The sequence below is a fragment of the Diorhabda carinulata genome, chromosome 7 (genome assembly GCF_026250575.1).
Source record: "Diorhabda carinulata isolate Delta chromosome 7, icDioCari1.1, whole genome shotgun sequence".
Taxonomy (NCBI): domain Eukaryota; kingdom Metazoa; phylum Arthropoda; class Insecta; order Coleoptera; family Chrysomelidae; genus Diorhabda; species Diorhabda carinulata.
In genome coordinates, this window is record NC_079466.1 from 13,275,158 (window position 1) to 13,302,036 (window position 26,879).

Sequence of the window (26,879 nt, forward strand, 5' to 3'; positions counted from 1 at the left end):
GCGTTAAATATAAGTTATAAAGACGAGTAGAACGAAATACAATAATAGGGAAGAAGGATTGAGACATATAGAAGTATCAGATAAGAAATAGAAACAATAGAGAAGATACAAAGTTGTAGGTGAAACAATGAGGGATAATAAATGTGAAATAAATACAGGGGAATTACAAATAGGTAAAAGCAATAAAAGAAAGTTATATAGACGAGTAAAAACAGAATAAAATAATAAAACAATGTAAGGAAATGTTGCAGGAAGGATTTAGAGATTATTGAAGAGACATTCAAATAATAAGGAAGAAAAAACAAAAGATAAAGATGTCAGAAGAGGAATGGGGATAATGAAGAAGCTGTAAAGTTGTAGTAACAGGAATATAAGAAATGGAAGGCAATAAATATGCGTGGGAAGGACATACTGAGACACTTGAATGGTTATAAATATTAGAAATAAAAGGAATAGATATATAGAGGTATTGAAAGAGAAATCAGGACATAGGAGGTGATATTAAATTAAAATTATAATATTGGAAGAGGTATAAAATTATCAGAAGAAGAATAGATACAATGGGGAAAATATAAATGTGAAAGAGATACAGAGAAAATGTGAGAAAGAGAAATTGGTAAAGACGAATAGAATGATACAATAATGGTACGAGGGAATTTAGAGTCACTTAAAGAGATATTCAAATAATAAGGAAGAGAAATTGAGACATTGAAGGATAAAATTATGATTCCTCAAGAAGAATTGAGACATTTGATGAGATAAAAAAGTGTTAGAAGGGAAATTGGGACAATGGAGTAGATATAAAGGTGTAGGAAAAGGAATATAAGCAAAGGGACATGTAAGACGAGTAGAAAGAGCATAAAATGATACCATAATGTAAGGAAAAGATGCAAGGGAGAATTAGGGGATATATTGAGACATTTGGAAGAACTATGAATATAATGAGAGAGATATGACACCAGAAGAGGAATTGAGGCATTGGTGGAGATAAAGAAGAATTTGAAAAGGAAGACTGAGTGGGAGATGAATATATATAGAGTAAAAAGAATAGATGTACAATCAGAAAAGGAAGTTGTGATGAAAACGAGTAGAAATAAGAGGATGAGGGAATGATATAAATGGAAGAAAGAAGTGGTTATGTCATCACCGGAGAAAAAATTTTGAAAATAATGTATTTTCGTCAACGAGTGCTCCAAGTTTATTTTAAAAAATATACAAAAGATATTATAAAACGTAACACGAAAAAAAAAATAACTTTTTACATTTTACGAGGCAGTTTTTTTACTCTAAAGGCACACCAAATATTTATTAAAAAAAACTAACAACGATACTCTTTTTTTTTATAAAAAAGAACTAAATCAACAACTATTCTATAAAATAATACTTTGTATAAAATGACTAAGATGCTTGATGAATTTTAAGGCCTTAATGTGAAATCAATTTTAGAAAATTTATGCATATGTACAAAATTCAATTCCAAAAATTAGGAGGAATTCGTATCCAGTACCACATCTAATTTTTCCTGTATTTGATCAAAACGCTCAACGAACTGTGCCAGAAGTTGAGGAGCTTTCAGTGGATCCATGTCTTGTTTATTCAAACTATTTGAGCTGAAACCAAAAAAATTCCACGTCACAAATTTATCATTAGATCGATAATACTCCCAAGACACTCTCGCTGCGTAATCTTAGGTCATCCGACTGTCAATTCTTTCACTTCTACAGTCTCCTATATTTTTTCAAAATATTCCAAATCATCACAAACTAATCCTACTAATCCTTCAGGATTATCCCCAAAATGTTCCAATAAACATTCTTGAACTGGATTTTTTCTCTCCAATGTCAATTTTAAATAAAGCGAACAAAATTATAATTGGCTCACCCTATAAAAATTTTACTTCGCTTTTCCTTGGATGGTGGTGTCGTTCCAGACCATGGTACAGATCTCTCCAATAATTCTTCATTTCTATTCAATTCTCTAACTTCTTCCAATCTATTCGATTCATCCTACAATCCATAATAAAAATGACACATTTTGGTATATTAGAACTACTACATATTTCAATATATTAGTGCTAGTTGCATACATTAGAAACATTGCATATTTCATTTATTAGAGCTACCAATGCATTTTTTGGTACATTAGTAGTAACGTGACTCTATATATAGTGCATTAGTCCCGTAGTTGTATATTTGGGTACATTAGAACTATTTTGTTTTAAAATATCATAAATGATAGAACAGAAGTTTGATACTGTAGAAATTGATAAGCAGACACGGTAATATGTATGTGGTGTCATAGTATATATTATGGTACATTAGAACTACTACGTATCAATACATTAGAGATACAGCCATTGCGGTACATTAGAACTACAGTGATTCTATATTATGGTGTATTGGTCCTACTGTGGTTACCTTAGCCTCTTCTTGAATAACAAATGGATTCAAATTTCTCGTTGTATTTGTATTGGTAGGAACGTTGAGGAAGAATTGATTCGAAACAGGTTGTCCCACTTGAAATTGAGCCGGTTGAGTGTTAATCTCGGTTCTTTTACGCGGTTTGTAATGACGAGCGTTAATTTTTTCTGCTATCCTAACGCCGCTATGCCATCTTCGAACTAAATACTTCATACGAATTACTGACACAACTACGAATACTGCTGCCCTAGAAATATAATCAATTTGGTGTGTTTGAAAAATTTCAATCGTTTTTAATTGGATGTATCTTACCTAAAACGGTGTGTCCGGTTAGAATTCAATCTAAACTTGTTTCGTTGAGTCGCCGGATCAGGTAGAGTTTCTATGGGATTGTTATGGGTAAGTATGCATTGCATTAGATACCTTTTTTGGAAGATCAACGCTTTTTTTGTACTTTCCAATTTTAAAGTTTTGGCAAACAGATAATCGGCCTGGAAACAAAAATCAAAAATATCAGTTTTATTTAGTTTTTAACGATTAACTTGTTGTCATTACCAATTATAACTGGGACGACAATACTACAAAAATAACTATATTCGGTCTGAAACACAAAAAAAAACCATAGATTCGACAGAGAGGCCTCTATATATCAAATTATATTTGATTACCTCTTCTAGAATGATGTAAACGCAAAATGTTCACAGTTAGGCTAGTATTAAGAAAATTTTTAACAATCCTTCATCTACTTGCACTGAAACCATAAGGTATAGCAAATATCCCTTTCAAATATGCAAATGGCACTTGAGGAAGTTGACACAGGAGAAAAAAACTGATGTTTCAACATAGTTTGGTACGTTAGAACTACTGTAATGAGTGGTTACGTAAAACAGTAGAAAAAACTAATGCTGAAGCATATTTTGGTTCATTAGGACTACTCTGATTACGTATTAAATCAAACAGGTGATAAAACTACTACTGTAGCATGTTTTGGTATATTAGAACTACTGTAATTACGTATTATGTCGAAAAAGAGAGAAAAACTGATGCTTTAACATAGTTTGGTATATTAGAACTTCTGTGATTCTGTATTATTTCGAACAGGAGAAAAAAAGTGTTTCAACAAAGTTTGGTACGTTAGAACTACTGCGATTACATACTATGTCGAACAGGAAAAAAACTAATAATCTAGCATAGTTTGCTATATTAGACCTACCGTAATTAAGTATTATGTCAAACGAGAGAAAAAAACTAATGCTTTTACATAGTTTGGTACGTACTATGATTACATATTATGTCGAATAGGAGAAACTAATGCTTTAGCATAGTTTGGTGTATTAGAACTACTGTGATTACGTTTTATATCCAATAAAAGGAAAAAATAATGGTGTGGGGTGCGTATTTTGGGTACATTAGAACTATTTTCTTCGAGTGGATATATGAAGGCCTCTTAGAGTAAAGTTATCTTAAAGTTTATCATGTCACCTTTCAAATGAAACGAATGACACATTATAATAGATGAGTATTACTGCACATTTTGATACATTAGAGCTACAGTAATTTTATTGCATCTTTTTGGTACATTAAGACTACTGTGGTAACGTATTACGTCAAACAGGAGAAGAAACTACTGCTGTAGCATATTTTGGTACATTAGAACTATTGTATTTGTGTATTATGGTAGATTATTTTTACTGTAGTTGCGTGTTTTGGTACATTAGAACTATTTTAATTGATTAGAGATATTGATAATGTCTTTTACATTTTTTGACAGCTCATTTTCCAGTTAATGAACTCTAGTATCTATGCTGACTTCAAGGTGGTTAGATATGTGCTTTTAGAGGATTCTTGCTAGCTTCCCCACCGAATTTGTACTCGCCAGTTTCTGCCAGACCTAATCTTCTTTTTCTTGAAAATATGTTATGTTACCTCCTTTGTTTATAAATTAGGCAGTATGTTTATGGATGTCTCATAATATGACCAAAAAATTTCCTTCCTAGCACATTTTCATCCTTATTTTTTCTATAAGCAATCCGATATCCTGATCCAACATTCATTTTCATGTCGAGCTATAATTTTAAGATCCTATAAGGACTTACCCTTGCTATTAAATCATTGGTAGGAAGCTGTGAGTTATTATTTTTGTTTGTACATTTCAATATTTCCAATTCGTTCTCTATTTGTTTCTTTTCATTAGAAATTCTTGTTATTAAATCCATCAGCTTTCTATTATCAAGTAGAGCGGCGTTGAGTTCCTTGATTTTGTTTAATAGTTCATCAGGTATTGTGCCCGAAAGAGGTGGGGGACGATAATCGAATGGATTTTGTGATTTCAATCTCTGCAGTAGCTCCAATTTTTGTTTTATCAAATCCGCTTTTTCTTGAGATAATTCATCCTGAAAAATGAGATTTTTATCCGATAAACAAAAATTTATAATTAGATATTACCACTACTCTTTCCATTTCGAGACTCTTCTTCATCAAACTTTCCTTAAATTCCTTTTCCCTCTTTTGTAAAAATTGAACTTTATCTTCCAAATTTTTCTTTCTTTGTACTTCTAACGTTAATAAATCTTTGGTGCCGCTGCAAGTATTCTCTAATTCAATAACTGTTTGTTTCATTGTAGCTAAATCGTTGGTTAGTTTATTTTTCTCCCCTTGAAGAGTTTCGTATTCCATTTGGAGTTTATTAAGTGCTACAGCTTCAACAGTTGGAAGTTTTTTATATTCGGTAGATTCAGATTTCGAAGCTGAGCTAATGTTCTTTCTCTAAAACAGAATATTACAAATTGAAAATTAAATTATGGATCTAATTACCTTTAAAGAATCTAATTCCTTTTCCAATTCAGAGTTTTCGTTCTCCTTTTCTGCTACAATTTTTTTCAAAGTTTCCACGTTATCCAGCACCACGTCCAATTGAATTCTCAGCTTTTGTATACACAGAGCATCCTCTGTTCTTGTCTGTAATAAAGCAGCTCTTTCTTTTTCTAATTCGTTCTGTAGTTCTGTAATTTTGGCTTGGAGTTTATGAACGTGTTGAAGAAGTTGCTTTTTATTTGTCTTTTCCTGAAATAATTTTTTAAATTAGTTCAATTTTACACCAAGGTAAAACTGTTCTTCAAAAATGAGTCATGCCTCAGGATGAATCACAGATGAAACAATTAAACGAGCAAGGCAAGAAAAATAAAGTTACCCTGCAGTGGGGACACACAGCTAAAGTAGAAGCAGACAAATTCTTCATAGGACCTGCACCCTTTTGTGGAATTAGCTGCGGAGCAATATAAAAAGCATTGGCAACCTACAAGGGCTGAGACAGGTAGACTCTACTGAATGTATCAGCCTAACCTACGAATACTAATAGGAGTCCTATTGGGGCACTCTCGCCTCAATGGACACCCGAAGATGCTAGATAATACAGATTCTGCTATATAGAGAAAGAAACTTCTCAGAGCACTACATCTGGGACCTTCTGAAATAAAAGACAAAGATCTCTACCTGCTAGAGTCATTCCACATTCTAAACTTTCTAAGAGGAGTGGGAAATAACAGTTATATGAATGAATTTAATGATAATTGTATAGAAATAACCCCTTTTCTCAATAATTTGATCTAAAGCTCATAGAAACTAGTTTACGTTAGGGGTACTACAAGGATCTAATAAATTGCTTCAAATTTAAATTCGTAATAGTTCAAATTTAGTGATTTGTCAATGTTGGTGATATTTAAAATGGATGTTATCACATAGAGGAGAAAAATTAACTTTAATATACAATTTTATATAAAAAAAGATCTCATAGAAAAAGTGGGAGTGGAAATATAAAGTACCTTAGATAGAGATTTTCTGCAGGCTTCAACGTCGTGAATTTCCGAAATGGAGTTGAGGCTTTGATCACTAACGGCTGTCATAATGTTAGAATCAATTTTTATCGAATTGTCTAATTCTCGTTTAAGTTGATCGGCGATTTCGTCTACTGAAGAAGTCATGTCGTTGTTTTTGCATTGCAAGAGTTGTATTTTCAAATTGTGGATTTCTTGTACCAATTCAGCGGTTTTTCGTTGTTCTTCTCGTAGTTTGTTACCCATATCTACGATATTTCCGGGTTCCTAGCGATAAAATCGATGTATTTTAACAAAAAAGTGAGTGAAATAGATAAAAAATGTTATTTTTATCATTCAGATACTTATACAAATTTTTATTAAAAAAAATAGATTTCAATGTAAATGAATCTATTTACAACGTACTCAGTTAAAGGTTAATTAATTACTCTCAATAATACCTGATTATTTCATAATCTATAAATAGATTTTAAGATAACCTCCAAAATTCCATTATAAAATTCTTGTTTGGGGCCCATTTAAGTTTCAGTTACCATAAGGTTAGCACACAGTATGTCTCATAATTTTCAAAAATTTTGTTTTTCCAAATTTTCATTAGTGAAAAATATAAATTTAACATTTTATAGAGAATAAACAACATAACCTTTCATATCGAAGTGTCATTTCATGTTTTAGTACATTAAATCTACTGCCATTCCTTATTTTAGTGCGTTGGAACTAATATTATTAGTTAACCATACTTTATAGTGAACCCTACTACTGCACTAATATTTTTTATATTTTTATTATTATTATATTTATAATTTTTGGCGTTTTTTTTTCACTAAAAACTGCCCCCACTCAAATTGAAAGTTATACCAACTACTGAAAGATAAATTTAACGGTATGCTGTGTTGCCAAATTCAAGTATTGTCCATTTACAATTGAAAGTTAATTTTTCTGACCACGTTTTATTAATAAAGTCTAAATAAAACACCATAAAAGGGAATTCAACACTCTGGATAATTAGTTTAATGTTTTTTCAGCATGTTACATTAGAACTACTACCATTATAAAGTTAATAGTTTTACTAAGCCACCATTGGTGTTATACTAACCATCAAATTACTTTAAGGCTATGCTACGTTTCAAGGTTAATCTTATTTGATAAATAATTGAAAATAAAATTTATAAAGTTTTCTTTATAAAGTATACATAAGCTATCACTAAATATAAATACTACAAAAAACCAAATTAGCGTTATTTTGTTTTGGTACATTTGAACTACTACCATTATATAATTGAAAATTTTGAATGAATCCAAGAAAATAAAAAAAATGTACCTTAATTTTACTTTTTATCGTAACCAGATTGAGGTGTAACTGATGACTATCTTCGGCCATCTGGTTGATAATTTTCTCTTTTTCGTTAAGCAATTCCAACAGATGCGTTTTTTCTTTGATCAATTCGTTGATTTTGTCTTCTTTTTGTTGTAAATCTTGTTTCAATTTAGAGCAATCCCCATTTTTCAACACCTCTATATCAGATTCTAATATAGCTATATCCCTTTGGTACCTAAAAGCAAAATATACTTAATCGAAAGGCATTATAGAAAATATTTTCAACTACAGGGTGGAACAACAATACAGATTATCTACTAAAGTATGAAACATGCATTTACCTTTCCGCATCTTCCTTTAAAACATCAATAGTGCTTTCCTTATCCATCAGAGAAGATTTTTGTTGCTCTTGATCTTCATAAAGCGATTGCAACGACGACTTTTGAGAAGATACCGTATCTTCCAAATCCCTAATTATTTTTTTCCTCTTATTCAATTTTTCTTTCGCCGTATTCAATTCCGTAGTCAATGATTCGATTTGTAAATTCTTATTTTCCAATTCCTTATTCAATTTCCTTATTTCATTCGAATAATCTTCCAGATTATTTTTCAAAATGTTGTTAGTAGATTGGGATTCCCCCAAATCCATCGTTATTTGATCTATTTCGTTCAGTAAACGTTCAGTTTCTTCACTCTTTTCACACAATTCTTTCATTAATTTTTCAGTTTCACACCTGTGAGAACAAAAACAAGTTTTTTTGAAAATTATTAACATTATTTTGAACATTGATAACAAGTAATTTACAAAAATTAAACTAGGGGAGGAAAATAATTTACAGAAACAAAATAGGGGAGGAAAATTGATAAAAACTAACCCTAGCATTAGATTGTCTCGAATTTCGTAAAAAATAGAGAAGAATTTGAATTTAGAGGTTCATAAAACTCCAAGAAATGTTAACTGATATACAGGGTGATTCAATGAAAAACTTACTTGTATTTGCTACTTAGTTGTTGCTTCAAATCGTTTATTTCACTGTTTTTTATTTTAATAGCTTCGTCAACGTTAAGGAAATTTTCGTGTTTCAACTTTGTCAATTCTTTTTCCAAAATATTTTTTTCTCTGGTTAAATTTTTACACATTTCATCTTTTCTTTTAGAATCTTGTTCTAATACGTTTAATTCCTTTTCTTTTTCTTCGAGTTCTAATTTTTTTTGAGCTAATTGTATGCCCAATTCTTTTTCTCTGTCTTTGAGTTCTTTTTGTTCCTTTTCAAAGGTTTCTGATGCTGCTGCTAGAGTTTTTTCGGTTTCTTCGAGTGACGTTTGTAATTTTTCTATTTTAGTTTCTAAATTGTTTAGTAATTTCAATTTGTCTTCGTATTCTTTGATTGCAGTATCTTTGCTTTCGAGGGAAGTTTTCAAATCTTTTATTTCTTTTTTAAAATTTTCTATTTCAGTGTCTTCAAAATGGACTCTCCTATGAGATATTTCGGTAGAATTTCTTGCTTGTACTGAAGTTGCTGTATTAGGTCCAATTATAGATGATATTTCAGCATCCATTAAAGTTTCATCAGATTTTCTTCGTTTTAAAAATAAATTAGTCGTCATCAAGGACTCGCTGTTGTTTTTACTTTCCATTCTTCTCACTTGATCGCCATGACTCAAATCAATTATACTGATAAGTTCTTCCAAATTAGTTCCGTTGTTTTTGATTTCGGCTAAAGTTTTTAAATCTTTTTTATCCAAATTCAACGAAGTGTACGCTTCTAATAATTTTTCTGTATCATCTAATTTCAGTCTTAACCTCTCCATGTCGTTATTTTTATCTGAAATTATATTTTCCACTAAATTAGGCACCATCTGGGAGTCGTTTTGGATTTTCTTTTTCATTTGAGCATTATCAGAACGAAGTTTATCGATTTCTTTTTGCATTTCCACTATCAAATCATCGTCTTTGGTACAACTGACTTCGTTTTCCAAATTCCTCACTCTATCTTGGGTTTCCTTCAATAATACAACCTGGTTGTTGATATATTTTTCTTTTTGTTGCAATTTTTCCCTTAAAGAAGTTATTTCGTTTTGCATATCGTAGATTTTCAATTCCAAAGAAGTGTTGGTCTGTTTTTCGATATTATCAGCTCTGATTCTTTGTTCGTCCAATCTAATTTGGAAATCTGATATGAGAACTAATTGTTCCTGAATTTGTTTTTTCAAATATTCCCTTTCGCTTGCAGTTTCCTACAAAAAATAACATTTACTTGATTGTAATATGCTTAAAACAATATATTTCCACCTCTAATTCTTGTTTTAATCCAAAAACTTGCATTTCTAAGTCTCTAATTCGTTTCATGGCCGCATCTTCGGCTCTAGAATGCCTAATCAATTTTTCCCTTAATCTAGCAAGTTGTTGTAGGGGTACTTCACAATCTTCCATTTTCTTTGGGCTTTTCGGTAACACCTAAAAAAGGAAACGATGAAAAATGAATTATTTCTCTTAATTTTATCACTTACTATTTCTCTAGCAGACAAATCTTCCGAAGGTGAACTGCAATTGGTACTCGCCGTAGAATGGAGCGTCTCTAATTCTTTGGTTTTTTTATCAACTTGAATTTCAATTTCGTAAAGCTAAAAATAAGTCAAATACTTACAAAAATAATATATAATAATAACTAATCCTTTATCAAACAGTAATATCAACTCCCCATCTCTCTATACCTCTATTTTCATCCCTCACTACCACTAACCGTTTTTCTATATACTTATACACATTTCTCCATCCCTCTACGTTCACCTACACCACTTTACTTTTTATTCCCTTTATATCTCTTTCCGTCCACCTTTATTCCTTAATGTCCTTTAATATGCATCTATACATCTCTCTACTCATTAAAATGTCTCTATACATTTTTCCATTCCTTTTACATCTTTTTCCATCCTTCTCCATCACTCATTGTCTTTCTCTATATCTCTCCATTCTTCTAAACGCCTCTACACCTTTCTCCATTCCCTTAACATCTCTTCATCATTCTACACTTCTCATTGTCCTTCTAGATCCTTCAACACCTCTCCCCATTCCTTTTACATCTTTTTCCATCCTTCTCCATTCCTCATTGTCTTTCTATATATCTCTCCATTCTTCTAAACGCCTCTACACCTTTCTCCATTCCCTTAATATCTCTTCATCATTCTATACTTCTCATTGTCCTTCTAGATCCTTCAACATCTCTCTCCATTCCTTTTACATCCTTCTCCTTCCTTCTCTATTCCTCATTGTCTTTCTATATATCTCTCCATTATTCTAAACGCTTCTACACCTTTCTCTATTCTCTAAACGTCTCTTTTCATCATTCTACACTTCTCATTGTCCTTCTAGATCCTTCAACACTTCTCTCCATTCCTTTTACATCCTTTTCCTTCCTTCTTTGTTCTTCTATGTTATGCTACATGTCTCCCTATTCTACTCCAGCCCTCTATTATATTTCCTTAAGTCTCTCCCCATCTGTCTTCTTTCTCCATTCCTCTATGTGCCTCTACCTCTCTATTCAACAATCTAGGAAGTTTAAAATAAATAACGGGATTGATGCGGGGGTTGTCTTAAGCCATGTGGTAGTTCTGATGAAACGTTCTTGAATGTCGAATTATTTTCAGTAATTGGACCTAATTCAGCCATACAAAGAAGAAATTCCACATTTCAAAGACACCGAATTAGAAAATTTAAAAAAAGGAATAAAAGATTTGAAAACTTCCTTTGAAACCAAAGATACTGCAAACAGATAATACAAACGAAGAGTGAAAATTGAAAAATTACAAAAGTCACCGGAAGAGAAAAAAAATTCATTTCTGCAACATCGGAATCCTTCGAAAAGAAACAAAAAGGAGTCAAGTATAGAAAAGAAGACTCAAGCTTACAATTTAGACAAGTAAAAATTGGTAATTGAAGAAAAAAATCTTATATATTCACCTGGGTACGAATCTGTTTAGCTGTACCCTCGTTACCACCGAGTTCAGTCTGCAATCTCAATATTTGTAACTCATTTTCCAATTTCTCTATGTGCCTGTATAATTCCTCGATACCCGAAGCATCTTTTAAATCTCCTCTTTGTTCGCTACCTTCCAAGGCTTCTTGTTGAGCTACAACAAATTTCAAATAACCTTCGTTGACATCAACTGCCTTCGTAAGTTGATTTATCAAAATGAAATTATAAATTCAAAAATACATACCAATGATATTTTGAAGTTTGTTAATGTCCCGCAAATAATCTTCGATTTCCGCGGATTTCGATTCGGTTTGCAATTCCAAATCCCGGATAATGTCGCGTAGAACTTTTATTTTTTCTACGGCTTCGTTACGTTCCGTTTCTACATCTTTGATTCTCATCGAAGAGGCCTCTAGTTCGGAGGACTTTTCTTGTAATTGTTGTTCAAGTAGTTCAATCTGGAAATAATACAAAAAAATCATCAGTTATTTTAAATTTTGTTACTAAATTAACTTTGAAATTTGAATAACAAAAGTTTTTGATGTTATGTGTCAATAAAATGAGAAATACCGTGGTGTACAAAAAAATGGGCCATACCATCTATTACAAATCATATTTCCCCCTAGGGATGGAGATGTTGGGTGGGGGGTAAATAATAATTGGGGTTTTTGATCAAAATGATTTAATAGAAACCCCTTTATATCACTTTTAACTAATAGAATTAATTTCTGATAGCTGTTAAAAAATTATACTATAGTCACACCATACACAATCACATTATGATTATACATATTAATAATTCTAAATTAGACTAAAAAAAATTAGATTTAGTTACTTTTTGTTTGAAATTTTTGTGAAAGTCGTTAAAATTCACACATAAAATGCTAATCCATCATAGACAACTGCCAGAAAACACTCTAACATGGAAAAGGTATAAATAACTTCTAGATAAATATAAATACTCGCTTCCCTCTTAAAATTTGAAACTCTATTTATAAACGTAGACTGGTCGTGTTAGTAGAGGCGTTTGGGTCGCAAAAATACAGCTCTAAATGTTCCTTATTAATATATCGAAATTAATATTTCATTAAAACAATTTGAGGAAAGAAAAAAAAAATAATTATTATACAATTAACAAGAATAACTTTCAGAAAAGTCTGGATAAACCCGGATAAACTCGCCTCTGGTAGTTCAAATGTACCTCCCATAAACACAACTAGTTTTCCTATTCAAATAGTGACAACAAGAGATAAACTCGCCTCTGGTAGTTCAAATGTACCTCCCACAAACACAACCAGTTTTAAAAAATAGTAACAACAAGAGATAAACTCGCCTCTGGTAGTCCAAATGTACCTCCCATAAACACAACTAGTTGTTCTATTCAAATAGTGACAACAAGAGATAAACTCGCCTCTTGTAGTTCAAAAGTACCTCCCATAAACACAACTATTTTTTATATTCAAATAGTGACTACAAGAGATAAACTCGCCTCTGGTAGTTCAAGTGTACCTCCCACAAAAACAACCAGTTTTTTTTTTAAATAGTAACAACAAGAGAAATTCGCTTCTGGTAGTCCAAATGTACCTGCTATAACATTTATTTCAAATATTAACAAGAGATATATTCGCCTCTGGTAGTTCAAATGTACCACGAATATTTAATACTGGCAACGTGACAATAAAAACTGTCTGATTATGGCATTGTTTAGTGAAAGACATACGAGGTGTGTGATAAAAGTCATTTTTCATATACCAAAGCATTTCTTTATTTCAAAAATTTAACAGAGTGGCACTGTGAAGGTTTCCAACTGATCTTTTAGATGTTCCAATTTCTTCTCAAAAAGATGAAAATAAACGTTTCTTATATAGTTTTTATTATTTTGAACGCGATTTTAGTAAAAATGTTTAGTATTTAGCTCAATATTTGAGGAAAGATGCAACTTCTTATTATCAAAATTCGATCTAATCTCACAAAAACCCTGAAGCTTCCAACGTTTTCAAGCTGTTTCAATTTTTTTTTTAAATCGCCAGTCCAAACACAAACCGTTAGACACAACGTTGACAGTCTCATTACTTTTATCACGCCCCTCGTAAAACATATTATTAATAAATTGAATCGAGCTTTCAAATTTACAAAATTTTGAGAATATTTCATATTTTCAAGCTTATTATTGTTGATTTTTTCTATTTCTACAGTATTATGGGTGACAATTAGTGATGAGGGAAGCTATGTAAAAAAAATTAGTAGAATTACCTGTACAAAGGCACGACTATTGTCTCTACATCTACAGTAAGCGCCATTAACCTGCAAAGCATCCAAAAAAAAAATACCGTGCGGTGAAAAAAATTCTTTACGGTGCAAGTGAGTGGAAAGCTTAAAAAAATTACATAAAATATGAGACCGTGTATAATTTACATGGAAAAATGTTTTATAAACAAATTTGATCTACAAAAAATGCGCAATGGCACTAATTTCGGGAATACCAAACAAGAAATGGAAAAAATTAAATCCCGATAGCATGCAGCGAGAGGTAAGCACTAATGGGAGGGTTGCAATTTTAATTACGATGTAACAACGCACTTTTTCCACTCCAACTGATAATAAATCGTTGATTATCCACTTATTCCAATTTGGTAGATTAACTATAGTCATTGGATGTCTAATCAGGGCTGTATTGATTTCAAAATTTAACAAAATCACTGGTGAAGTTTTAGGAGAATATAATCATCTTTTCTATCAGCCCTTAATTCTTAATCTTCTTTATTATAACCTGTTTATATAAAATAATCCTTCTAGAATCGAACATAGTTGATTTTCCATTTTTTATACAGCTTTTTGTATTAATTTTCTCTCAAATTGTGTTTAAAACTGATTTTCAGGACTAACAAGTACCTGCTACAGTCCTAAAAGGCAATAATCTTAGTTTCTATTATCTCTACAATCCTAATCTTTTTCTTTTTAACCAATTTTTTTTATGAAAATCAACTCCCTATCGAAGACAGATTGTTTTCCAGTTCTTCATAGCTTTCCATAGTAATTTTATCTCACACTGTATTCAAAACAGATTTTCAGGACTTACTAGTAGCTGGTAAAGTTCTAAAAACACATCTTCTTCGTTTCTATCGCCTCCATAACCTCAATCTTCTTCTTTCTAACTAGTATTTCAATGAAAATCGTTTTCAAAGTCTTTTGGTAGTAATTTTATCCCACGCTGTATTCAAAACAGATTCGCAGGACTTACTACTAGCTGGTAAACTCTATAACCCCAATCTTCTTCTTTTTCATCGGTTATTAACATAAATTAATAAAACACAGATTGTTTCCCAATTTTTCACAGCTTTCCAATCTAATTTTAAATCAAATTGTATTCAAAATTTTCCTCACAATTTCAAGAAAAAAAAATTAAAACTGATGATAAGCATTATTCGAAAACCATGCTTCCTGTATTTACCTCGGAAGCTACCATCACCGAATTAATTTTTTCCTTATCCCTTTCTCTGAGTTGATTATAGAGAGCGTCGATTTTCTTTTGGGCCTCGTCCCTTTCTAGCTCCCTTTCCGCGGCTTGTTCTTCTAAAAATTTCTGAGTCGTCCTATATTTTTTATCGGCGGCGTTTATCTGAAAATGAAATTGATATAGAAGACATTCATTATTCGGAAAGTAGAAAATTTTCACCTGCTGGATGAGATCGCATCTATCCCTTTTCGATTCCTCTTTGATCTTCTCCACAACTTGACACAATTCCTCGATCAGATGTAACAGGTTGGGATCAGCACCTGTTCGCGTCTGAGCTAACACGTTCCTGGCTTTCTCTTGCAATTCCGCCAACATACTCACAGTATCACCTAAAATGAATCATCTATAATACGTGAATGTTGTTTTAGAACAAACCCCGTATCAAGTATTAACTAAATTTTTATAGTACATACCAGGGTTATTAATTATTCAAGTTTTTACTGTATATATAGATGCTGATACTTTTATAATGAACCCTGTATAATATATTTTGTAAATTTTTAGAATACATACTGTAGTGACTTTATTAATAATTTTTATGGAATTATAGCAAAGTTGATCTTCGTTCAAAAGACCTATTACTTTATTTTACTAGTTTTAGTCCCTTTTCTACTTCTTTCTATTTCTTGCCTTCGCTTCGCTTCCATTGACAATTTCAAACTTTCTACAAAGCACCATTTTTGGTATTTTCTTTCTACAAACGTTTCCTACTTTATATTAGGCGCCAATTTTGGTATATTTTCTTTCTGCAAACGTCTCCTGCTCTCTATAAGCCACCGTGTTAGAATTTTTTTTCTGCAAACGTCTCGATTTTTCTATAAGGCACTATTATTGGTTTTTTCTTTGTGCAAACGTCTCTTACTTTCTACAAGGCACCGTTTTTGGTACATTTTCTTTCTGCACACGTTTCCTAGTTTCTACTAGACACTACTTTTGCTATATTTTCTTTCTGCAAACATTTCCTAATTTCTACAAGGCATCTTTTTTGGTATTTTCTTTCTACAAACGACTCCTACTTTCTATAAGGCACCATTTTTGGTATTTTTTCCTGCAAACGTCTCCTGTTTTTAATAAGGTACCATTTTTGGTATTTTCTTTCTTCAAACGTCTCCCATTTTCTATAAGGCATTATTTTTGATGTTTTCTTTTTGCAAACGTCTCCTACTTTCTACAAGGCACCGTTTTTAATATGTTTTCTTTTTGCAAACGTCTTTTACTTTCTATAAGGCACCGTTTTTGATATATTTTTTTTCTGCAAACGTCTTCTATTTTCTACGAGGCATCATTTTTGGTTTTTTCTTTATGCAAACCTCTCTTACTTTCTATAAGACACCAGTAGTTCTATATTCTTGTCTTCGACCCTTGTAATGACTATATCGTCTATTTTCTCAAACATTTCTATCCCTAATTTACCCATTTGACCTACTACCCATGTTTTACAAGCACTGGTTGCTTAGTATCCTTTAAGATACTTTTCTTGAGACGTTAATCGATTCATCATCACCATATTTCTTATCCTTCACTATTCTAATAGGGATTTTATGCTTCATGTTCCTTAGATACTTTCGAAGTTGTATCGTTTCACTTTCTACCATTTTTTAAACGTCCCATTTCTCATTGTACCTATCCAATTACCATATTTTTACTATATTAGTTCAAAACACGATTACAGAGTTAATCCAAACTTTACAGCTTCTTTTTCCCATTTTCTTTTCAACTTTTGTAACCCCTCTAACACTAAACGAAGTGTCCAAGACCTTGTCACCACGAGTTCAGTGGATATTTCCATACTTTTTCGCTTTTGTCAATTCCAATGTCGTTTTCACAGATCATTATGAGTTTTTCTATGTTATCCAGAGTTTGGTACATTATCCTGGGTGATTTAAGTCCTTAAAAAGTGTATTTTATGATATTTTACATTCAAACACATCGTATTAGTCACATGTATCCATTATTTTTTCAATTTTAGGTATTTTTTTTCAACTTTTCAAGAAAAACTCGCACCCACCTTTCATATTTCACAACAAACTTCAAAAACTAACCAAGGTTTTGAAATTAAAACATTTAATAGAATAATGAGTAATTAGTGTTGTTTAATAACGATAAATAAATAATTTAATGAATAAATAATAATGTGAAATTCAATACGAAAATAAATATTTTGTTTAGAGATAAAAAAACTGGACATTCTAAATAGACAGGACCGGCTTTTAATTGATCGATAAATTGTTATTTTAAAATAAAAATAAATAAATTTTTAAATACATAGTATTAGTTTGGTACATTTGAACTACTATCATATTATAGTTAAAAATTTAGGAATTTCCACCGATATGCCATTTTCTCAAGTTCAACTCTATTTCAGAGAAATATAAGATGTTCCTCACCTAAACTGCGCATTGGAAAGCCGGCTTCTCCATATCCCTCAGACACAATTTCCTTACGGCCGTTTTCTAACAATTGTGCTATTTTATTTTTAGCGTTAATCAAATCTACTTCGAGCATATTTTCTTTAGCAACGACAGTTTCTATTTCCGCTTCTAATCTTTCACGTTCCTTCTCCAAAGTTTCAACATATTTCTAAAAATTATTAAATTGAACATATGTAACCAATTGGCTATCAAAATGGCGTTCAATTTAACATTAGACCTGTTAAAGTAAAGGTTACAAAATGGCAATAAAAATAAGGTTAACTTCTTTATATAAAAATATGTCAGTATATATGAGTAAATGCTACAAAGATGCCGCTTAATGTAGAGCTGAATTTCACAGTTTAGTAAAAAGAGTGGTCTGAGTAAAGGTTAGGATGCAGGACTAAGTGGAGAGACTTCTATAAGTAATGGCTACAAAATAATCCAACACTTTAGTAAAGGCTACAATGTATGACTCGAATTCTATGCATGTCTGGAAATGGCTACAACATGGTAAATAGTAAAGGCTACTCGCTATAATGTAGGACTATATTTTATACCCGCCTGGAAACATTTTTTTGAGTAAAGGCTACAAAACGGCACAAAACTCCAATAAAGAATAATGTCTGAGTAAAAGTTGCAATGTAGGAATAAATTCCATGTTTGAATGGAGATATTTCTATAGATAATGGCAAGAACATGGTAAACAGTACAGGATACAATGTAGGACTAAATTCTATGCATATCAGAGAAGACCTCTACAAGTAAAAGCTACATAATCGAGCAAAACTCCAATAAAGAATTTAGTCTGCGTAAAAGCTACAATGTAGGAATAAATTCCATGCCTGGGTGGAGATATTTCTATAGATAATGACTACAACATGGTAAATAGTAAAGGCTTCAATGTAGGACTAAATTTTATACCTGCTTAGCAAGGCTTCTAAGAGTAAAGGCTACATAATGGCGCAAGCTACCAATAAAGAATATTGTCTGAGTAAAAGCTATAATGTAAGAATAAATTGGCTACAGCATGGTAAAGTCAAGAAAATAGGCACAAAACTCTAATCAAGAATATTGTCTGAGTAAAAGGCTACAATGTAGGATTATCTTTTATACCAGCCTAGAAAGATTCCTAGGAGTAAGGGCTACAAAATGGCGCAAAACTCCAATAAAGAATATTGTTTGTGTAAAAGCTACAATGTAGGAATAAATTCCATACCTGAATAGAGATATTTCTACAAGTAATGGCTACAAAGTGGTAGATAGTAAGGGCTACAATGTAGGACTAAATTTTGTAGCTACCTGGAAAGATTTCTACGAGTAAATGCTACAAAGTTGCGGTAATTTTACACCTGAACAAAGAAAAGATCAAAAATACCTGATTCTCTTCCAGCTCCGATTTAAATTCCTCTTTCAACTGTGTTTCGGATATCAATTTTCTAGTTAGAGCTGCAATTTGCTCATCCAAATCAACACCTCTATCTTCAATGTTTTCGTTCGCCGGTTGTTTGGATATATGGCTGGTTAAAGCCAGTATAGCATTAGCTTCGTGTTTCAACTTCTCCAAGCAAACACTCAATTCGTTTTTCAACCCTGCAACGAAATTAATAGAAAAAAAAAATTCAATATTGTTGCAAGACACTTACCAATGGAAATATCTTTAGAATCACCTTCTTCAGTCGAACTGTTTTCTATTATATTTATCAAATCGGTGAAATTAGGAGTCAGATGAACCCTGGTAACGTTCAAAGTGCTATCGCTAGTTTTGGAAGAGCTAGTCGGACTCGATTGGGTAAAATTGAGCTCATCTTCGATTTGAGATAAATTTTTATCGAAACCCTGTTTCAACAGCTCATCTACCAAAGTGTTGTTCAGCTCGTCTTCACATTGAGTAAAATATTTCAATAATTCTCCAAGGAGATTCCTCAATGAGGATACTTGACGTTTCAAATTATCCCTTAAAAAAATTATTAGTACAATGAATATGATAAATTATATCATTTACCTCTCTTTCGAAAGTAGTTCAAATACACCTTTATCTATACTTTCTCCTTCTTTAGAACTACGTCTTCTAGTACTTTCCAGAATAACTTTCAAATTTTCCTGTCGCAATTTTTCGATTTCTAATTGATGTCGACGTTTCAAATCTTCTATTTCAATTTCGTACTTTTCCTTGAATCTATTTCGTAATTTGAGCAATTCCGTTGGCCATTCTTCATCATCGATTTCGCTCGCAGCAAGACGCTACAAGAAATAATCAAATAAAAGAAAAAATAGAAACGTACATGGAAAACTAGTACCTGAATTTGGGTTTCTAGAGCTGATATTATATCTATCTTGGCTAACGTGACTTGTTCCTGTAGCCTCCTTTCGTAGCTCTGGATCACATCTTTTATTTCAAATTCTCCAGAACTGCCCTGTTAATCACAAAACGTAACATTTTAGATAATCAAACTGTGTTATGAACATGGGACATTTGACCTACTTCTCAATAATTCATACTTCAACGAAAAAAAAAATGTTTTTATTATAACAATTACCAATTTTAAACTAATCGTTTTTGTATATACTTTGAATGGGACATTTGAACTACTTTTTGAAAATTCAATATCACTTAACTGAATTCATACTTTAAAGAGAAAAACAAACATTTTTATTATAACAATTACCAATTAATCGTTTTTGTATATACTTCGAATGGGACATTTTAACTACTTTTTAATAATTCTATATCTTTTGAATTCATACTTTGAATGAAAAAAAAATTATAATAACAATTACGACTTTAAAATGAATCTATTGTATACATACTTCAAATGGGACATTTGAACTACTTTTTAATAATGAAATTTCTCTAACTAAACTCATATTTTAAAGAAAAATTACCACTTCCTGTACAGCTGAACTGACACTGATATTGTTCTTTTCTGTATATTCTAGTTGCCTCAAGTTTTCTACACCTTCATCGTAATTTTCTGTTATTTTCCCTTCACATTGTGCCTACAGAAATTTTTTATTTAATCTCACGATAAATAGAGTTGAAAATAAATTTTCCCAATAATATCAGGAATAAAAAATATCGTTGTTTGAATATAATATACAGTGTGAGGCAAGCAAATTTCTATACACCATACAACTGATTGATAGTTACAAATTACCTACCGATGATGAAAGTACAAAATAATTGAGCACATTTTTGTGTATGTTTAGAGACATATCTATAGACTAGTGCTGCTATCTGTATCTTCATTTGAAGTTCGAAATTTGTAAATGAGGGATCTCTAGGAACCTAATCTGGTAATTAAATCATTCATTAAACAGTAATTGAGGGGAAGTTCATAAATAATTATGCAGAGATTGAATACTTTCGACATAAAAAAATCCAACAATGAAATAGATATGGAAATATAGAAGAATTTTTATGCTTTTGAGATTATTTTTTGGATGAGTAGAAGAATCTTATTGAACGGAGTCATTTTTTGAGTTCCTGGACACATTAAATCAATTCTAGTAATTATATGGTGGATAAAACAGCAACTAAAGTCCAAAATTTATAAATAAAAATGCTGGGATCAATTTTTTTTAACAGAAGGCTCCAAAAATGAGGTAGACATAGAAATTATAGAAAATTTTCAAATTTTCTTTGATTATTTTTTAAATAAATTGAAAAATGTTATCGAATAGTTATGTTATGTAATTTTTAACATGATTTTCCATATATTTAGAAAAATCTTATTGAACAGGGTCTTATTTGAATTCTAAGCAAAGTTTTTTTTAAACCAAATCAAATGAGTTTACGTAGATAAAACAGCAATTAGTGTCCAAAATTTGTAAATCAAATCTTGACTGAAAAAATTGAAAAACCTTATCGAACAGTGATTTTTTCAATTTCAGACAAACAAAAAGTGACTTTAAACCAGAAAAAATGATCATAGAGCACTTCAAAACGAGGCAAACATGGAAATTCAAGTAAATTTGAAAATTTTTGAAATCATTTTCCAGAAAATTTTAAAAAAACCTTATCAAACAGTAATTTTTTCAATACCAGACAAACAAAAAGTGACTTTAAACCAAAACAAGTGATCATAGAACGCTTCAAAATAAGGCAAACATGGAAATTCAAGTAAATTTGAAAATTTTTGAAATTACTTTCCAAACAAATTGAAAAACCTTATCAAACAGTAATTTTTTCAATTCCAGACAAACAAAAAGTTACTTTAAACCAAAACAAATGATCATAGAATCAAAAATGAGAAATTTGAGTAAATTTGCAAATTTTTGAAGTTATTTTCCATAAAAAATCCTAATGAAATATAATTTTTTTGAATTCCGGGCAAACAAATCACTTTACTAAATCACGTGATCATAAGGTAGATAAAAAGGCAATTAATGTACAAAATTTGTAAATAAAAACACTGGGATCAAAAATTTTCGACAGAACGTTACAAAATTGAGACAAACTTCGAAATTAAGGCAAATTAAAAAAAAATCTAATTGAATAAGAGTCTAATGTTCCTCCGGGTTCCTTTAATGACCGTAAAAGTTTTTAAATGATATGTACCAATGGTTATTTAAAAAATATATTCCACTCACATCAATATCATCCAATTTATTTACATTATCTGCATTTGTATCACTTTCCCTTCGAAATCTGTAACATTTGAGCAAACAAGGCAAATTCGACCTTCCGATTTCAGCCCTCAAGTTTGCAAAATCATCATCAGTCATGGCATCCAAATCGCATTTATTAATCTACAAAAAAAACACATAAAATTACAATAATCCCTTAGATTATTCATAAATAAATCGAAAACAAGATACAACCATTTATATCCAGCCCTAAAATGAATACCGAATATCCTTCGGTATTTATTTTACCACTCACCTTATTGATGATGCTGCTCAATTCGTTTTGTAAATTGATGACGTCCTTTTTACTGATATTTGATTGGAAATCGTGATGCACGTCACCTTCAGGACCAGGAGCATGAGATAAAGGTAGATCTGAATTTAATTCATCATCGGAACAACTTGAACTTGACATTTTCTTACTTTGTTGGCTGAATATTTCTTCTGAGTAACTGTTCGAAATAATCCGAAGTGTTAGTTATCATAATAACAATTTGATTTACTAAATAAGTCTTCTTATTAATTATTTGGGGTGGAAAAATGATATTACATGTATATAGAGAGAACCATTCTATTGAAATGATTAGAATTGTTGCTGGAAAGGTACCAATAAACCCCATGGCATCATGAAAATATGGTTTTTAATGCTTTGTTAATTAACTATGTCTTTTTTCTAACTATTTAAGGTGAAAAATAGGTCATTAGTTAGTTAAAAATAGTAACTAATACATATTTAGTTGAAATCATTAGAATTCTTGCTGAGAAAATCCGAAAAATTACTTTGTCTACTAACTATGCCTTTTTTACCAACTATCTAAGTCGAAGCCCAAGCCATTAGTTAGTTAAAAGTAGTAACTAATACCTATAATGTTAAAATTAGAATTCTTGTTGGGAAGATCAGAAAAATTGCTTTGTTTATCAAATACGTTTTTAAGTAATTATTTAAGGTGAATATCACGCCATTAACTAATTAAGAGTAATAACCAATAGCTATCTTGTTAAAATTATTAGAATTCCTGCTGAGAAAGTCCCTAAAGATCTTATATCATTATAAAAATAATTAAAATTCATTTTTTATTGCTTTGTTTATTAACTATTCCTTTTTTACTAACTATTTAAGTTGAAGCCCATTTTATTAGTTAGTTAAAAGTAGTAACTAATAGCTATCTATATATCTATAGTTAAAATTATTGTTAGTTTTTATTAAATATTTATTTTCACTAACTATTCAAGAATTAGCCATTAGTTAATTAAAATAAGTAACTAACAGCTATCCTATAGAATTAGATAGAATTCTTGCTGAGAAGATCTCAACATAAATATAACTGAAATTTGTTTTTTGCTGCTTTATTCATTAACTGTGTCTCTATATTAAATATTTAAGGTGAAAAAATAAACCATTAATTAATCAAAATTAATAACTAACGAAAATAATTAGAATTATAGTTGAAAAATTGTGCAACAACCCCCATTTACCCATATAAACCTGAATTTTAATTTTTAAGCTTTCCACTTTTAATCCTTTCCTCTGATAAGAAACCTTGACACTAAACTTCGCATAAAATTAAAACGGTACAACATGGAACTATTTTTGGTTTTTTTTATTATTTGGATATTTGTTTATCTTCATTTCGACACAGTTTTGGAAGTATAGGAAGCCACCAAGCGTTTATCACATTTCTGTTTATCAATTGATGATTCAGAGATGAACACATTTTAAGAAATCCTGGTTTGACACAATTTGTCTAAGGAAATATGCTCGTTGTACAGCCCTGTCATTATAAATAATATGCCCCTCCAGATACAACTCTTCCCCTCAAACATGGTGGTAACTTTCCGTGATATGTGTGCAACCTTTGCATATATTCAGAGCAATGTTGGGCAAATATAAAAATATTTTTTGTATTCCTTGGATTAACTCCGTATTAGTGAAAATAAAACCAAGCATTTATCATTTATGAACACTGCAGCCATTCTAGAATTATAATTGATGATTTCCTTGGGTTTTAGTATCAGATATGCAGTTTTGTAACCATTTTTATCCATATCCGTCGTGGAAATATTGGATAGTTGATAGGTTTTTTTGTCAATCCATCTTTGGGCACCTACGCTGTGTCTAAACGAAATCTAGGCACCACTTTATTTCGATTTTTCTAATTTTTTTTTACATACGGCATAGTATTTCGTCTTTCAATTCTGCAATCGATATGAGCCTGGTATAACTCATTTTTGCTAGGTAACTCGAGATTTATTTGTAATTCTATTGAACTATCACTATTCGAACATTCCAGATCGTTTTAAGGAGATGTAAAATCACTAGCACTTTCTTAATTTCACTTTCACTATCACTATCCGAAGTACTAGCACAATTAGATTCATTTTAATACTAACTTTTTCTCCATATCAGCACATTTTCTCTCGAAATACATCCTCAATTCCTCCATTTCTTGAGAATGTTTTAATTCAAGTTCATTTTTCAAGTCCATCATATGTGAAGTACCATTCTGAAATTCTGCCAACAGTAATCTTAATCGAGATATCTCACATTCTAATTCTTCCTTTTCCTTTGCTACTTCGTCCTGAAAATACAAACAGAATAATTTAATAGTCACTATTAAACGAAATGAAAATCTCACTTTAAACTGTTTTATTTCTTGTTCGTGAATTTTCATTGTTTTTGATACAGTTTCTTCCAAAATTTCATTAAATTTGAAATTCAAATGTTCCAAGTTCTTTTGTTGTATACTATCGAGGTTTGCTTGTAGCACTAGATACTCCTGTTCAAAATATTTGTTGACACTATCAGGTAACGTACCTTCAATCTGAAATACAAAAAAAATTCTTTCTTCAGTTAGAAAAAACAAACAAAAATTAAAATAGTACAAATATTTGAGATCGTTTCGGAGGTTTTTCTGCAATTTGAGACCATTTAAATTACATGATATGCTTTTTTAACCCCAGGTTTCAATATTTTTCATGATTCTTCCCCATTTCCCATGCTGTATTTCTACTTTTGTCCATTCGATTCTCCCTACATCATCTATTCAAAAATTAACTTCAAAATAATTGGAGAAATGAGCTGAAATTATGGAGGGTTGTTTTTAAAGGGTTAAATGTAAGTTGCAAAAAATTAAGACATTGGTAGGCCACACGGTATTGGGAATAGAAGGCTTTAAACTTGTTAAATTATTGCAAAAAACATATGCACATTCAAAAATTTTGTTCTTTTTCAAATTTTTTACTATTTTACATTTTGAGTTGAGGAAAAATAATAATTTGTTAAAGAAAATCGAGCTTTCAACATTTCCACCTACCTTGAAATTCTGAAAATTCACTTTATTTTTGAATGACTTTTAAGTTTTAAACGTTATCCTATGTATATTAAAACTTTTTAACTTACCTCACTAATTTCGTGCTTCCCCTTTTCTTTTACCACCGATTTTTCTAAATTTTCAATAACAAGACATGCCTTTGCCAATTTCTCATGTAAATCCGTTATTTCATTCTTAGAATCGTCAATTTGTGTTAACAGAGCCGTTCTTTCTTTCAAAGATTGACTCAACGATTTAGTCAACTGTTCTATCAAATCGTTTTTATACGCTACTTCGCTATTGAATTCTAGCAGCTGAAAATTGGAAATTACACAATTTTCTATCGGAAACAACGAAAATTTTACCTTTCCTTGCCATTCTTCTTGTAACTGCTTATATTCCGTTGTAGATAGAGTACTCATGGTATTAGTATTACTTGTCTCTTTCATCGAGTCTATTTCTAAAGTATTATCTTTTATCATAACGATTTCTTCCATATCTTTAAGTTCTTTATTCAATTCAACGTCATTAGATACCAGATCGAGTCCAAAATTTGTTACATCAAGATTTTTTTCATCTAAACTATATCTAACATTATTAAAACTTTTATCATCAAAACTTGAATTATTAAGACTGAGTCTATTGGTAAGACTTTTGTCGTTCAAGTTCAAGTTTTGAAACATGTTAAAACTTTCGTCTTTAGAGCTCGCAGTAGCGTCTAATTCGGATTTAGTTTGGAGAATGTCTTCTAAAACATTTCTCACATACTCATCTTCGATTTTTTCCAAAAAATGCAAACTTATGACACTCGTTTCACTTTGAAGACTTGTATCTAAGACACTAGATTGTTTGTCTTTTGATATGTCTTCTTTAAAAATTTCATTCACGTAAATATCTTGATAGGGCTGATAATAAAAATAAATAAAACGTAATAATACGAGCATAATTTATTTAAAAAAATTAGTGATTTAATAAATCGTTTACTTACGGTTGGAACTACTATTTCTTGAAACGAACGATCGTTTTCGAGACTATCACTATTTGGAGATAAAATATGCTCGGAAATTTCTTCAGATTTAGAATTTCGGTCTTCACCCATAGGAAGACTTAAAGACAATGAAACAGAATCAGTTTCTGATTTAGTATTCTTCGGGGGAGGTATCTAAAGAAAATATATATTTATAGTACGTTAATATATCTTTGTTGATCTAAATTTATACTTACTTCAAGCGGCGTTTCGTTACTTGTATCCTCCATTATTACTAAATAAAAATCACGATGTAATTATACTGTTAATTTATATATAAAATTTTTTGCAATACTATCAACACATTTTAAATCATACGATAACTTAATACAAACAGTATAAATTAAAATCAAAATATTGTTGATTTATTTATGCGCATGACGGTAACAGAATTATGGTTTCTATTTATGTTGGTGACACTGTGTTGTTGTTAGAA

General features: G+C 30.9%; 1 protein-coding gene across 4 annotated transcripts; it reads right to left on the reverse strand.

Moving 5' to 3' along the window:
- Positions 1–1,277: 1,277 nt before the first annotated feature.
- Positions 1,278–26,826, reverse strand: LOC130896741 (golgin subfamily A member 4-like). Of its 4 annotated transcripts, XM_057805032.1 has the most exons (32): positions 26,641–26,826; positions 26,405–26,578; positions 25,782–26,321; positions 25,506–25,730; positions 24,742–24,927; positions 24,497–24,684; positions 22,362–22,557; positions 22,070–22,228; positions 20,363–20,476; positions 19,777–19,893; positions 19,482–19,720; positions 19,123–19,433; positions 18,855–19,069; positions 17,453–17,645; positions 15,225–15,394; positions 15,000–15,167; positions 13,802–13,852; positions 11,793–12,006; positions 11,533–11,702; positions 10,083–10,196; positions 9,865–10,029; positions 8,563–9,809; positions 7,913–8,305; positions 7,575–7,806; positions 6,242–6,520; positions 5,235–5,483; positions 4,866–5,186; positions 4,517–4,813; positions 2,733–2,911; positions 2,418–2,667; positions 1,882–2,006; positions 1,278–1,610 (listed from the first exon to the last, which is right to left on the reverse strand). In XM_057805032.1, exons 1-32 carry the CDS (start codon positions 26,671–26,673, stop codon positions 1,484–1,486), a joined length of 7,641 nt encoding a protein of 2,546 aa, XP_057661015.1. In that variant the 5' UTR covers positions 26,674–26,826; the 3' UTR covers positions 1,278–1,483. The 4 variants fall into 4 exon arrangements, 2 of the variants coding, with proteins under 2 accessions (XP_057661015.1, XP_057661017.1); XM_057805034.1 differs by lacking the exon at positions 13,802–13,852; XR_009059611.1 differs by lacking the exons at positions 1,278–1,610; positions 1,882–2,006 and adding an exon at positions 2,976–3,021.
- Between the last annotated feature and the right edge of the window lie 53 nt (positions 26,827–26,879).